This window comes from Haemaphysalis longicornis, unplaced genomic scaffold (genome assembly GCF_048455015.1).
Source record: "Haemaphysalis longicornis isolate Haplotype H1 unplaced genomic scaffold, Haemaphysalis longicornis Haplotype H1 scaffold_3, whole genome shotgun sequence".
In the NCBI taxonomy this organism is placed as follows: Eukaryota; Metazoa; Arthropoda; class Arachnida; order Ixodida; family Ixodidae; genus Haemaphysalis; species Haemaphysalis longicornis.
The window spans coordinates 45250175-45264977 of record NW_027526335.1 but is presented as its reverse complement, the minus strand read 5'-3'; the positions used below and the strand labels follow the sequence as shown (position 1 = coordinate 45264977).

The 14803-nt window shown below is 47.3% G+C and overlaps 1 protein-coding gene across 2 annotated transcripts in view; it reads left to right on the top strand.

Moving 5' to 3' along the window:
- LOC144174376 (neuroendocrine convertase 1-like) overlaps nucleotides 1-14803 on the top strand; it is a 40962-nt gene that overhangs the window by 13725 nt on the left and 12434 nt on the right. For both annotated transcript variants that reach the window (XM_077703048.1, XM_077703047.1), the window contains exons 2-8: nucleotides 1175-1279; nucleotides 3273-3395; nucleotides 3499-3607; nucleotides 11847-11884; nucleotides 11974-12050; nucleotides 13021-13109; nucleotides 13931-13999. In XM_077703048.1, the coding sequence (XP_077559174.1) occupies nucleotides 1175-1279; nucleotides 3273-3395; nucleotides 3499-3607; nucleotides 11847-11884; nucleotides 11974-12050; nucleotides 13021-13109; nucleotides 13931-13999 (610 nt within the window). The remainder of the gene's footprint in view (nucleotides 1-1174; nucleotides 1280-3272; nucleotides 3396-3498; nucleotides 3608-11846; nucleotides 11885-11973; nucleotides 12051-13020; nucleotides 13110-13930; nucleotides 14000-14803) is intronic.

The following is a 14803-nucleotide window of genomic DNA, read 5'->3' as shown; positions in this document are numbered from 1 at the left end:
CCGGAGCTTAGTGCTCGTTACATACCAAACCTCGTAGGCAGAGAGCGAAGCACCTACTTTTGTAACCTGAAAGTGGCAATGGCGCCAACCAGAAAACGTTCAGGAACAATATTATTGAAAAAAAAAATTAAAGCCGTTCCACTCAATGTGAAAGCTGTCGAAAGTGCAGAACAGTGATTCACCATAAAGGGCTCTTCGCCGCCCTGTCTCATTCCTCTCCTGATGAATTCAACGGAGGTTTTTCCAACGCATTTCAAATTTCCCGCCTTCGCAGTGCTCGCTCGCACCCTGCCTGAAACTGCGCCAGCGGGAGTTTTGTTCTTTTTGTGCTTGCTTTTCCTACCGCACGTGCCGGCGTTGCACTGCCATTTTTTTTTTTTTTTGTTTTCACTCACTGTCGTAAAAACCAATAAAAACCAACCAATGAGCCTTCCTAACTAAATGAACGCGGGCGCTGCCGGTTCATTATGTATATTTTGCCTCGAAGGTACCTGCAGTTTTCTTTGCGCTAAACAACGGGGAGATGTATGAGAAGCGCCAGCGGTTCACGAGTTTCGAACGCTTATGACTATGCACTAAACCGCTTGGCTATCGAAGCCCCTGCGGGATGCCGCGACGGCGTATAATGCCGTGAAGCTCTATACTTGAGTCCAGCAAGCGAGCTACGACGACAAGGCGAGCCCCGAAAGTGCTCTGCACTTTAAAAAAGCATTGCAACGAAGGCCTTCAAGGTGAAATGAAAGTTTAGGGAAATGAAGGTATGAACACACAAGAACGCGAAGAAATTCCGGAGAGCTAACAAGAAAGCAAAACAGCGCGAATTTCGAAGTGCCTTCCTTGACATGCTGCTGTGGCGCGGCGTCAGCATGCGTGTGCACGCACAGAACAAAAATAAATGTGTCACCTTTAACAACCAGTGTCACGAGGTGTTGGTCTTCCGTTATGTGCATCCTCGGCTTCCACTAAGTAGTAAAGGATTACATTGGTTATACTGCGTAGTAACATTGGTTATACAGCGCAATGCAACCGCAAGTACAGCTTCGGCGAACCTGCAGTGTCCCTTAAATGGAGATGGGGAGAGTTCATCGTAGCGTTTAGTGTTTTTATCCACTCCTTTACAACACATGAACTAACCAACCGTGAATTTTTTTATCTTCTCCCCCCAATGCCGCAGCTGCGAGGCCTGGAGGACACGTACCTGCTGCGCAAGACGGGTCAGCCGGAGCGGTCGAGGCGCTCGGCACGTGGAGTTACGCGCCGTCTCACCCAGGACGCCAGGGTATGGCGCATGCATAACGCCCGCTGTTCACGCGTTGTGCGTTACATCGGCCACGAATGCTCGCAAGAGAATTAGCGCGCGCACGTGCGCCCACTGCGAGGAGAAAAGAACGAGGGAAGAGCAATTCTTAGCCCTTTAATATGAATTCCGGCCTTCCCTACACTTTGGCTGATGAGGACGGAGCTCTTGATCCCCCCACCCCCCGCGCCGCCTTATTCACCGGTCCTTGTAAGATTACAAGCAGTCCAGAGAGACGGTATGGAAAGGTCGTGAAGGTGCGAACAACGGACAGATGAAAAACACAAAAGCGGTAAGGCGGCCCTGCAGTATAGCATTAAAAAATTCAGAGCCCTTCCACCCCGTGAAGAGGGATGGCCAGCAAAGCTGCAGTGCAGAGCCTCAACGTGAGGTTTGACTGGGTCGTAGTCCAAGGGGTGCACGAAGCAGAACACGTTTGCTTGTAATTTACGATTGAGCATTGTTCTTGGTTATTTACTGAAAGTCCAGTCCTGTCCAGTCACTGCTCCTCGCGCATGCTCAGCACGGCTCTTCACGAGCCACGTGAAACGGCTATCAAGCGGCTCCGACGCAGCGTCAAACGTAGCTACTGCGCAATTGAGGCGCACACCTGGGCACGCGCCGGTGCCAGTGCGTTTGCCGCGGCTATGACACAACACAATCCAACACAATCCACTTTAATCCAATCCAATCAAAATCCAATCCAAGCCAATTCAGGTCAATGCAATCGAATCGAATACAATCTAATGCCCCTCGCGCTCGCGCAGAACGGCGCTTCACTGCACACGCGAAACTGCTCAACCTCGGCCAGTGTAGCTTACGCTACAAAACACACAGGAATCATGGGTAGAAATTTCTTATAGCGCGTGTATGGTAATCACGGCGCATGCTCTATGAAGGCCCTAGGACCTTTTTAATTTTGTATGATTTTTTTCCATGCCCCGGGGGTGTGGCGCGCAGTTTTACGATTCCAGGGATTTGAGGGGGCTCCGCAACGTGGCGCCACGCTCGCTAGCGATTCCTGTCTACATCGCTCTGGGACCGGAGACGATCTGCTGGATCCTAGCCATTTACAGCTTTGCCGTAAAAGCATCGTTCATATAGCTGCTCTTTAATGCATATATCAGAATTCATCTGAACACAGCTCCGCAGCCGCTGGCTGCCTTTTCGCATCCGTGGCAGAAAACAAGGCGGTATAAGGACAGATCATGGCGCATGACAGATACAACTGGTTGTTGTTGGTACTGTGCAGACACCTCGGTAACTTAGTAATCGTAAAACAAACACCACTTGCGGCCCCCAAAACAGAATCGCTTGTCAGGGATGCTGACATTCTCATTTATTACCGTCAAGGCAGAAGAACCTTCCCGACTCCGCACTCCCAATTAACAAGAGAAGAAGCCACCCCCCTTCGAAGACTACAGACAAATACGTGCCCCCACATAACCCTACTCCATGCGATTTATCCTACCCAATACCCGTCTACCTGCAATTTCTGTCCAACTCCCGGTACACTGTACCGCCAGATTTGGGAGTGCCAGAATACCCCAGGTCTTGCCCCAATAAACTCCCCCTCCAACAAGCAGTAGGTGAACCGCCTGACGAACCTTGGGATCCAGCATGAACTGGTGAAGAGGGCCTGGACCGCCAGCCGAGCTCAGGGTATCTCGGAATAGGGAATCCCCCCCGGGCGGGTGCCCTATCTGCACCAGCTTGAAAAATAAAGATTTATTCATCATCACCATCATCCGTGCTTATTGGGTGCGAGTGCTCCCATCCCTGCCCCCTCGCTGCAACAGAACAAAGTCTGCTGCGAAAGTTAGGCTGCCAATCACGGGACCTAAGAATTAGGAATCCCAGTTGGCTATCATCTCAGAGCTTGTAGTCTGTGCCCTAGCTTGACGCGACGATCTTTACCGGGAAAAGGGGGCTCGAGCTGCGACTACACGGATGGCGACGTTTGACTGCTGCGCAGGTCCTGTGGGCCGAGCAGCAGGTCGTGCGGGTGCGCGAAAAGCGTGGCGGCGACTTCATGACGGACGTCGACTGGGAGGCGCTCCGCTTCAACGACCCGCTCTGGAACCGGCAGTGGTACATCGTGAGTGCGCCGACGCCGCCGCGCATTACAGCCGGGCCGCACGGCGCCGCGCTGCTTTTGGGACGGGAGCGCGTACATGCCAACATGCCATTCCTTTTTGCAGCATGACACACGCTCGTCACCGGACCTCCCCGAGCTTGACCACCGGGTCACCAAGGTCTGGGACATGGGCTTCACCGGAAAGGGCGTCACGGTCACCATCATGGACGACGGTCAGTACTGCTAGTACACTCCCCACGTGCGTGTATACGTGCATGATGTGTGAATGCGTGCGTGCGTGGGCGTGTTTCTATAGCGCCGATAATAGGTTGATATTGCCGCGAACTATGCATGCGGTTTGTTTATTTGTTTTGTTTTTGCCGCCTGGCTGTGCCGTGCTGTGTTATCTGTGTTTTCTGTGGGTCAAGTGAAACGCATTCTTTATTTTTTATGTCACACGTATTATCTGCTTTGATAGTGAGGGTGCTTCGAACTAACTTCACCAGCCTAGAATACTCTTCTTTGATCTACATTGTTCTGGGTGTAATTCGACACTCCGAGAAACACTCGCGCCGAAAGATAAATGCCCGCAGAGGAAACGCCGCGGTATTCTTTTTCTCCGACATTCGCCTGCGCACATCACTTGGTTGACTGCTGCTTCGCCGCCTGTGTATTTTTTTTACTTGTTAGGGGACCACAAGTTCGCTCCAATAAACTTGTTTTCTTTTTTTTAAGACAACTGCGCCATCTTTGGCTTCGTGACAATATAAGCGGGGTTCGTACAGTCTACCGTAATACGATGCCTGATATGTTGGTGTTCTGCACCATAAAGACTGCGGTAACATTCTCTTGGGCATAATACTTTCGATCGTTGTGTTTCCCGAGACAGTCCGGAGAGTTTATCTGTAGAACTCCGCGTCTGGAGCCACTTGTGACCATTTGTCGTTGACAACAAGTAATCGTGTAAGCAGCTGCACGTGGATGGTCGCGAACGAGGTTTCTGTTACAGAGGTGCAGAAGGTACACCGGAAAGAAGGTTTTGGTTGGGGCTCATTGCTTGAACGGCCCTAAAAGACGAAAGAGGAGTAGACACACACGGCGCTCGTCCAGTGTGCTTACTCATTTTCGTCTCGGCCTTCTACGCCGTGCCGGCAGTGAGCCGCAGGTAGCAGAACAGTTTGTTTTCGGATATGCCACGCGGCTGTCCTTGAGCTATACTGCAAAGTTCCCCATCGCCCGAGACTTAATGATGACAAAGTTCTGAAATAATTTTCCAGGGTGTTTACGAACTAGTATTTGCGTCTTCATGCACCTTCCATGCATATGCTCAAAGCGATGGTCCACAGTGGAAATTAACTGGACCCGCTCCCGTGCAGCTACCGTGACTTCCTAACAAATAATCATTAGGGATATGAGACCAACCGACATAACAGGAACAAAATCTGTACCCTCTGAATGCAATTTTGGGCATGAAGCCTGCGTTCACCGTGAAAGGAAATAGGGGACAGGCCTTCGGCATTTGAGCGCCCACGAATCGCTTGTTCATAAGTTACAAACGCAATGGTGCGGCGCCTTTTCATGAGTAAGACCATGTGACAGAAAACAATATAATGGTAAGCAATAAACAGTGAGATGGCATTGAATATATGCAAATGAAGAAAAGAACACGCGTTTTTTTTTTTCATGGCGATTAATCTGCTATTTGATTACTTTACCTTCCGCAAGGACGGCACTGCACTTGTGCCGTCTTCATGTGTTCTTGTCCCCGTTAATTTGCGCGCAGTTTGTTTTTCGAAATGCATCATTACCAACTCGCCCAACTCTCAACCCTTTACCCCAAGGAAACATTTTTGTTCGTTCCATAAGCGGTAGACGATCTTTATCGCTTATTTTGTTGATTGGTAGAAATACTATTGCTTAATGACTCCTCGGAAAGCCCATTATTTAATATCTACGCCGTTAAAAATACAAAAATACATCTTAAAAAAGAATATATATTAAGCAATATTATCTATGTTTTTGTGTTATTTGGCTTCTGTTCTCATCAGCTTCTATATTTACCTTTTTCTCTTTGCGCCTATACGTGTAAATTCCTCCCGAATTTTTTTTAATAAAACGATCGGCGCCTCTATATTGTTACGGCTAACGAGGACGGAGGATTGAACGCCTGTTTCGGCTGTAACATGAGATGGTGGAGCCGTCCACTCGCGCGGGGGACGTCCTCAGTCCGGGGTGTCCAGGGCGCGTGCAGCGAGCTGCGCCAGGTAGTTCAGCTGTCACAGTTGACGTTGAAGAAACCCAAAAGGTCACTCTGCACATTCGCCCGGCTGGTCATTATGCATCTTCACAGTTTACCGGATAGCAAAATAGTATGAATTTAGCCGCTGCAGCCGAGACCGTCAAACAAAAAAAAATGGCCGCGTATGTGCTCCTTACGTTGCAAACGTCGACAAAACACAATACTAGTCCCGTGGCGCCCCTCCCAAGTAAATGCCCCCCTTATCTTTCCCGCTCACCTCTCACGCTGGTAAAGTCAGTTTGAATTTACCGCGTTACACTGCTCCACGCCGGCTGCCGTGATGCCAGCGCTGCCGTACGGCGGAGACGTGTGTGAATCGAAGCACCCTACTAACGTTTATAGAACCACGTTGTACTACTCCACGCGCGTTCCAAGCGGAAAGTAAAACCAATCTAGTGGAACGCTTTGTTAGTGTTACCGTTTGGTTTCTTAAAATGCCGCCAGAAGTTATAGTGGCACGGGCGACAGCAGGCGATAGAGAGAATTTATTTTCAATAGTGGATGTATTTCGTTTGCTATCGCAAAAATCGAGCATTCGGAATTTTTTAATAAAGGAACACTGCAAATATTACTTGTGTATTGATTTTCTGCCTCATTTCTGCGCAATGTGTTGTCCTTGTTCAACAATGTTGGCAAGTATTAACATTGCCACCGGACTTTGACGTTTAGATTTTGATGTGGGTATATAAGACTATTGCGCAGCTTCTGTTTCACTTTGGCCCGGTGGCTTAATGGAGTCCCATGCTGACAGACAGACATACATACAGAGAAACCAAAATTTTTGCATTTAAGTAGCCTAAGAAAGACTATCCTCTTCAATATTGTGCTCTGTATCTTCAATGTTTTCCGGATAGCAGATGATGAGTTTACCCGCCGCGGTGGCTCAGTGGCTACGGCGTTGCACTGCTGAGCACGAGGTCGCTGGTTCGATTCCCGGCCGCGGCGGTCGCTGTTCTGATGGAGGCAAATAGCAAAACGCCCGTCTGTACGAGATTTCGGCGCACGTTAAAGATCCCCAGGTGGTCAAAATTAATCCGGAGTCCTCCACTACGGCGCGCCTCACCGCCAGCGTTGCGTCGGCGCGTTAAACCGTATACAATCAATCAATCAATGATGAGTTTAACGTGCAAGCGCGAATCCCCAAAGATCCTCGGTCTGCGTTCCTATATCAGGGCAGCTTCCTTCGAGACATGCGCCGTGGCCGTCGCTTGTCCGTCACTTCTGCCGCTGGCCTTGGCCAGCGGGGCCACGGATCGAATCCAGCACGTGGCCTCCATCGGCGTAAACATCGTCGCGTCGGACTAGTCAGCGGCCACATGCAAGCGAACGTTGTTTTCCTTTCCCGCGATGGTCGGCGTGTTTTGTAACGGCTCCCGCGCTGTACCATTCCACCCCGTGGAGCTGTCGGGGGCAGCCGACGCGACCGTGGACCCCGCGCTCGGATTTGGCCCGAGCGAGCCGCAGTTCCCCGCTGGCAGCACGGCCGATGGCCAGCTGGAAAGTAATTGCCCCACTGCGTGAGCCGAGGGAGGCGTCGGCGAGCCTCGCGCAAGCGCGTCTCGTAAGGTGTGAATGCGTCGCTGTTGGACGCGTGCGTCGGTCTGCACGTGGCCTGCCACACAGGGCCGTGTATGGAGGCGGGAGCTATTTATGAATGGGGCGACGCCTTCCTTTCTGGACGAGCCTTGCAAGTGAAGAATGGAAGGTGAGTGGAAAGGAAAGGGGAGGGGGGGGGGGAAGATGTGAGTCGGCAGCAAGAGCTAGTGCTTGTCGCAGACTGGTATGCCGTAATGACTGGTGTACGGAAACCAAACAGGTAGCATTGAACCAAACTCCCTTGAATTGGCCACCCAAGAATTCGGCAACCAATGACTCGGGGAACCGAAGACAAGTGCAGGGGCCCCAAAAAGTAAAGGGAGTACGGGTTGGAAATTTTGAGGTGATTTCGATCTCCGCCATGTACCTAGCCAGCAACGTCTAAGGGACTTTGCAAGAAAGTCATTCTTAAATAGAATCGGGGTGGTAGTCGCTTAAAACGGAAATTACTCTAATTTCACGAAGCCGTGCTCCGTTTACTTTTTGAGGCAACTGTACACAACTCATATTGCTGAATCAGTAAGGATGCCAGATCTAGGTTTTCTTAATTGTCTCTTTGCCATTTTAAGACAGCGGCATTAGTTTTCTTCCCTTCTGCAACGTCATGTTGGTTTCTGGTATACCCTGTGTACAGCATTTGAACGGTACGGACTCCCACTCAGACGCGCGCACGCACATTATCACGTTAGGCCTACTTGCATCAGCAGAAGCCATTGTCAAAACTTAGGAGGCAGAGGAACGTTTTCATTTTATTATTGCTGTTGTTTGGTCGCGAAGATTTCTGTTGGCACTAGCGTAGTCATTCCTAATATATTCTCTAAGATTCACTGCATCCGTAACCATTTGCGTATCATCGGCGTTAATATTAGTCATTGCGAGGAATCACAAAGCCGCGGAATATAAATATTACGGAAGAAAAATTCACTGTGATACCGCTCAGAATATAAAACTTCACCAGTGCGAGAAAAAAAGAGAGGAAAATATTATCTGTCAGCCCTTTGTTTCAGCAACGGACACGCGTTTATTCAAGTATGCGCTTACAAATACGCCAGATCCAAAGAGGAGAATACGGTAACTTAAAAATATTAACAAGACAAAGCGGATGAAAATCACCTCTTCGTTTCCCCTAATCAAACATTTTCCTTGGCGACGTATGTGATTTTCTTTTTTTTTTCTTTTTCTAACGTTCGTATCTGCCCTTTCTTAATTAAAATCACGCAAAAACCAGCAGCGTAATTTCATTTGTTTGAATTCACCGCGTACAAATTTCATCTCGTCTCAGGCTCCCCGCAATACCACGTATCCACAAATCAAGCCGGCATACGCCGAACTGATACGCCACAAATATTACCACAAATGCGCGTCAAGTTCGTTGAAAGTTTGTCCAATCGGGGAATAATTCGCTTCACTTTGGAACGCCCTATGCAGTGCGTGGGTAGACGGGATCTAATTACCTGTGCAGCGGGGGATTAGAGTGGAAGATGAAAGATTAATCTCGGAGTAATATTGTGCTTAAACCAATGACTTCCCTTTTTTTTTTTTGTCATTGGGCAGAGAAAAAAGTGGCAGCACTCATATTATCTGTTTCTTTTGCCGACAGTCGCTGTGTTGATACTGACGCGGCAGCTCTACTAGTCCAGTTTTTGTTTTTTGTTTTTTGGTTTTTGGTTTTTGGTTTGGACATAATGCGGGTTCTTACAAAATAATGCGAAAGTCGCAAGTAGTATGCGAAGTTGCTTACTGAAAGTGGGCCACGCGGGCAGTGATTCGTTCCTGAATATAGAGAATGTAGCATCGTGGCAGGCTACTACCCAGTGATAACTCGGTAATGTGGCGTGAAACGCCTTGTTAAGGCGAAGGCGTTAAAGGGACTCTGCAATACTTTCGATAAACGCTTTTCCTCTTTCCATCGCGTCGGGAAGCACTCCGAAAGCTACAGTTATTGCCTGAACGGAGTGGCGCTGCGTGGTTTGCTCGTCGCACCAGATACGCCTTCGGCTTCTGCTTTGTTTTTGCGGCTTTATTTTTAAAGTTGCTATCGAGAAGCGTTCATTGCTGGAAGTGAAGGAAAACCGGCCAACAGCCGCTACATGGTCTTAGTGACGTAATTCGAGTCGTCTAAGAACGTCAAGACCGGGAAAGAGAGGAAAATCTTTTGAGCGAGTTTACAAGTTATCTGATGGGCATAGAGCAGTAATTTCTGGCTGAGGTACCTTGCGACCCCCTTATCTAAGTACTGGGTGTGTTGGGTGACTACGTTTTGCAAGCATTTAAGGTTTCAAAAAAATTGAAAAGGGTGTTTCAGGGTCCCTTGAAGCGCACCATTCTGCGAAAAATCGCCGTTGTATATGTTGTTGTCCGGTCAAGAAAATGGCCGCCGCTGCAGAGGGAAAATAAATAGAAAATACATATGATATCCGATGGGATTCCGACCGGGGTATGCACAGTAGCACCCCAGTGCTCTACCAATTGTGCTATGCCTATCCTTTGTCAGTGTAGAACCAAAGTTGCTGTCGTCGTCGTTGTTCTTTTCTTCGTGGAAAATACGCACTTGAGGGATTGGCCAGAAATTCCAAAAATTTTGATAGAGAATGTGCCCGCTTCGCAAAATTCAAAAAACCATGAATTGGAAACGTGAAAGTCGCAGAATAATGCGTTCCATGTCGCGTGACACTTGACCGTTGTGGCACGTGAGTAGAACAGGTGCGCATCAGCCACGCAGAACTTCGATTCTAGGGAAGCTGGGCGTGTGCCATTCTGCTTGCCGGCGTAATTTGTGCCGCAAGACGAAGAAACAGAAGTCAAGAAAGACTCGCACACGCCGTAGCAAAAAATAAGCCGATGGGAGTAATAGGGGACCGGTAAAAGGCGCAAAGGCTCATGGGTACGTCGTCTGCTATATACCGCCACTTCCGGGTAATGATCTCTCCTGCCCTCCCTTAGGCCGGAAGCTTTCACGCGCGTGTGTGCGGGCTGTTGATTTGTCACTAAGTGCTTACCTTTCAGAAAAGCCCATAGTAGGATTAACCGTTGTTATTCACTGAAGCGCGATGCGTGAGCGTATTTTTTTTTTTTTCGGTGGAAACAGATAAACAACACGCACACACCAAGGAGGTTGTATGATACAACCTCCTTGGAACACACGCGCGTGAAAGCCGCCGGCGTACGGGAGGCCAGGAGAGCTCTCGAACCGGAAGTGGCGGTGCTCCTCGGGAGGATATAATGTACTCAAGAGCCTTTGCGCTTTTCACTGGTCACCTATTCGTGCAAAATACGAAGAAACGAAAACAAGGAAAGAGGTGTAAATACGATGTAGCAGTAAACATGTTGTTAATAACAATCGCCAGGCCTTCACCTCGAAAGCACGTAAGCAGACTTGAGTGCCCCAGGCGATTTACTTTCGAACTAACAGTGCGGAGTCATGCCTGCGTAGCGATGCTCGCGGTCATAGCAGTACGGCCCCAGTATCCGAATTCGTAGCGTACCTTGGGTGACTTAACCTTATGACTACCAAGAAATTAGTGTTGTATATAGGTTTACCCACTTCTCAGGTGTTGTACTTCGTAATTTGTTACTATGCTCGAAAACAAGTTACAAAACGGAAAAAGCCCATGTACGGTATCCCTCCGCTTAAAGAAGGACCCGGATGTCAACATGCGCATGCGTTTTGAAAGGAGATTGCTATGAATGCGTGATATCGTCTGCCTTTTCTCACGTGAATTGTTTGTCGTCGCTGCGGTAGTTTTTAGGTCCAAAAAATCACAGAAACGGCTCGTGCCATGTTAAAAATATTCCCAGTAACGCACTACTTGCGCCGCGCGGAGTAACACCCGGCTGCGGTGATGAGGCACAGCGGCAACTTGCCGTTCTTAACTTGTACCCGAGTATATACGTTTCCTTAATTTTTTTTTTTTTGCGCTTACACCCAGCAAGGGTTGTTTTTCAAATGCGATGTCGGTTGATTTTTCATGTGTATTGTTGCAACATGAATAAAGGCTTCACGTTTGTGTAGCGCACGGTGCTGCCCTGCCCAGATACAACCTTCTTACACTGCCTCTGTGGGCAGGCAAAGAAAATGTTCTGTACATAAAAGCAAAAAAAACAATAAATTCAGCAAATATTGACGCATGCGTAGTCATGGACAATTGAAAAGCAAACATGAAAATATGAACCAGAACACACAATATGAAAGAATATATTTCGGGGAGATTTTTTAATGGGGTGGTTGTAGTACATTTGGCAAGTCACTTTTCTAAACTTTGTTACTCTTATAAGGTCATGTGGCAATTAGACTGGCATGAGAAAAAATTGCGCTATTTGTGTGTCCATTACCGTACTTGGCGTTACTTACTTGCGAAATGTTTTTGCATACGTCCTTTTCTAACATACTCAGAGAGAGGCCATATTTTAACGCTTTCGAACCTGACAGACAAGCAATTTTAGTTTTTACGCCTTTTCTTTTTCTTCTTACTCTTTTTCTTTCATTTTGTTTTGGCTGTGGTATTTCTTGCGGAGTGTTTCAAATGTCTAAGAAGGGCAGCTTGTAATGTCAGCTCGCACATAACTTCCGCGTGCAGGACTCGAGTGGAACCACACGGACCTGGTGCAAAACTATGTAAGTACGCTGCTTCCATCGCTTCAGAGCGCTAAGTGTGGAGTAAACTACGAGAAGGCGTGTTGAAGGGGTAAAATGCGCTTCCGCAGGCGCCCGAGGCCAGCTACGACTTCAACGACGACGACGGGGACCCCTCCCCACGATACGACCCGCAGGACCTCAACAAGTGAGCGCATCATCAGTGCATCGTTAAAGAAGAAATCATTCTGCCTGCGGTATTGCAGTGCCGCACCCCTCATCTCAAACGCCGCCCCGCACCGCGCACATGATCCGTACTCAATCAAAGCCGTGTCGAAGCAAAGAATCTGAATAAATTTAGAGAATTGTCTAATAATGCGTAGTAGCGTTCTTATGCCGCTTGTATGCATCATTGTGCGAGCTTTTTTACAGCCAGGTGTGTCTGTGGATAGCCATATACGTTGGGATTATCATTGTTTTTAAATCTTCTTTTGTGGCTTTTAGCCAATGATGTAAAGTAACACCATCACAGCTATTAAGTGCATTTACTTCGACAATGATGTATTTTTTTCCGCAGATGCAAGGCGTAGTGCAGGGTTGGTCCGGTCTTACGATTTTTGTAGCGTGAGCTGCACTGGCCGAGGTTGAGCAGTTTCACGTGGCTCCTGGAGAGCCGTGCTGCGCATGCGCGAGGAGCAGTGACGTCTCACGGCGCACAGCTGGCGCGCCGGAGCCGCCGCCGCGATTGGATTAGATTGGATTGGATTAAATTAGACTGGATTGGATTGGATTGTAAATTGTTTCAGCAGCAGTAAGCATGATAATCAGCTAATTCTAGACAACCAGGAAACCTAAGAAAACCAGCTGAACCCTTAGCTCACGCTGCGGATATCCTGGCATAGCCGAGCTAAGCCACTGCTAATTTTTATTCGTGGTTTCATCGCTCTTTTCCGGTCTTTATTAGTTTAGTCCACGTTTTTTAAGAGATGTAGTAGATGAATATTTTTGATTTTGTTACTTCATTTTTCTGAAATTTTTATTTTTCTATACTTTTTTATTTCTTGGTTTTTAAAAATTGCGTTCAACAATTATCTTCATTTACGCTATAGCAACGATTAAGAGCGTTACTTCCGCCAATTATGCGCTGTAACAATACCAAATACCACTTTCCCTTTCAGCCACGGTACCCGGTGTGCTGGAGAAGTAGCAATGGCGGCCAACAACCGAAACTGCGGGGTCGGAGTTGCCTACGAGGCACGCATCGGAGGTACGCTTACCTCGCTGATAAGTTCTTGCTTGCCGAGGGTTCAGTGTGACCAGAGTGCGTAAAATTTACGAGAAAAGAAGTAAGGGAGCAACATCGGACAAAATGCAGCTTTATCTCCGTGCATAACGACACCTACTGGGGATATGAAGTTACCTATGCGTATCGCTTCTGTACGTGCGTAAATATTTTGCGAACATTGTAGTACAGTGTCATAGTAGTACAGTGTATCTATTTATTACTTTTCCTATGTTTACCTCAAAAATGTAGACTAAATAAGCATTTGACGATGGCAAATGTTAAAAAAACGTTTTTAGAAAACGCATACAATGTACATCGCAGAAATGAAAGTGAATATGTGTCATACATCTTCACTTAGAAAATAGATAGAAAAATCGCTTTTCTGCAACTATCAATCAGTGCACGCAAACCACGTCTTCTCTGTTTCTTTTTAATTTGTTTTCTATACCTGGACAGATTTCTCCTGGTTGCGTGTGATCAAAGTAAAGATTCCGATGTTCCAGTCGCAACCTTTTAGAGTACATAAGTTCATACATAAGTACATAAGTACATAAATATGCATCCATTTTGTGAGCCTTTTCACTTGCGAAGGTGAATAGCAGGGTGATAAAGTAAGAGCAAATCATTTTTTCTGGGATTCTAGATGTGGAAAAGAAAACGAGAAACTGCGATGGGGGAACTGCTCGAAAAAGTCAACAGAATATAAATGGGATTAAATAAAATTCCTTCCCCATGCCAGCGCTCATCCACTGCACTTATTGAAACCACGAGGCAAACATTGATAACCCGTCTTTTCCCACCAGGTATCCGAATGTTGGACGGTGACGTCGTCGATGCTGTCGAGTCCACATCATTGGCTTTCAACGTCGAAGGTAGGGGGCACTTTACGGCATGCATGAATTCACCGCTGGCCAACATAACTAGTACGTTCTGTGGATGCGGTGATATGAGTTCGGGGAGAGTGTTTCCCGTATGCAGATGTGACGTTATATAAGCCATGGCGCCAATGGCCACCATCAGCCCCCCCCCCCCCCCTCTCCCCCATTTTTTTGCTGTTCAGTCATAGTGTATCCGGATAGGAACACGTAGTTTCGGGTTCGAATCCAATCAGGGGCGCAGGTTGTAGCCGTATATTTTACCCATGCGTCGAATTTTGTGCTGCCCGAACGAGGCGATGTTGGTTTTATCATGGAAACGCGCGTATAAACACATTTCAAGTTAAACCGAAATTCTGAGAATTGTCTACTAACGCCTAGCATTCCTATGCCGCTTGTCTAGCGTGTGGGTTTTTTTGCAGCAAAATATGGCTATGAGTAGCGAGAGACGTTGGATTATTTAGTCTTCTTAAGTTTATCTTGTTTCTTCTTCGCCAATGATGTAAATTTATACCATTACAGCGAGACGTACCTTTACTTTGCTGATTATGTGTTTTTTTTCCCGAAGATTCAAGGCGTACTGCAAAGTTAGTCCGTTTACGCTATTTTTTATTCTATTTCCAACGTTCTGTTGCGAACTTCTTTTGTTCGGTCTTCGTTTTTTTGAGGAGGTGTATAAGATGCATATTTTTCATTTTCTCGGATCATTCTTGTGAAATTTTTATTTTTTCTACTTTTCTTATTTTCTGATTGTTTAAAATTCTGTCCGACAAATTATCTCTACTTACGTTCTTATAAGGA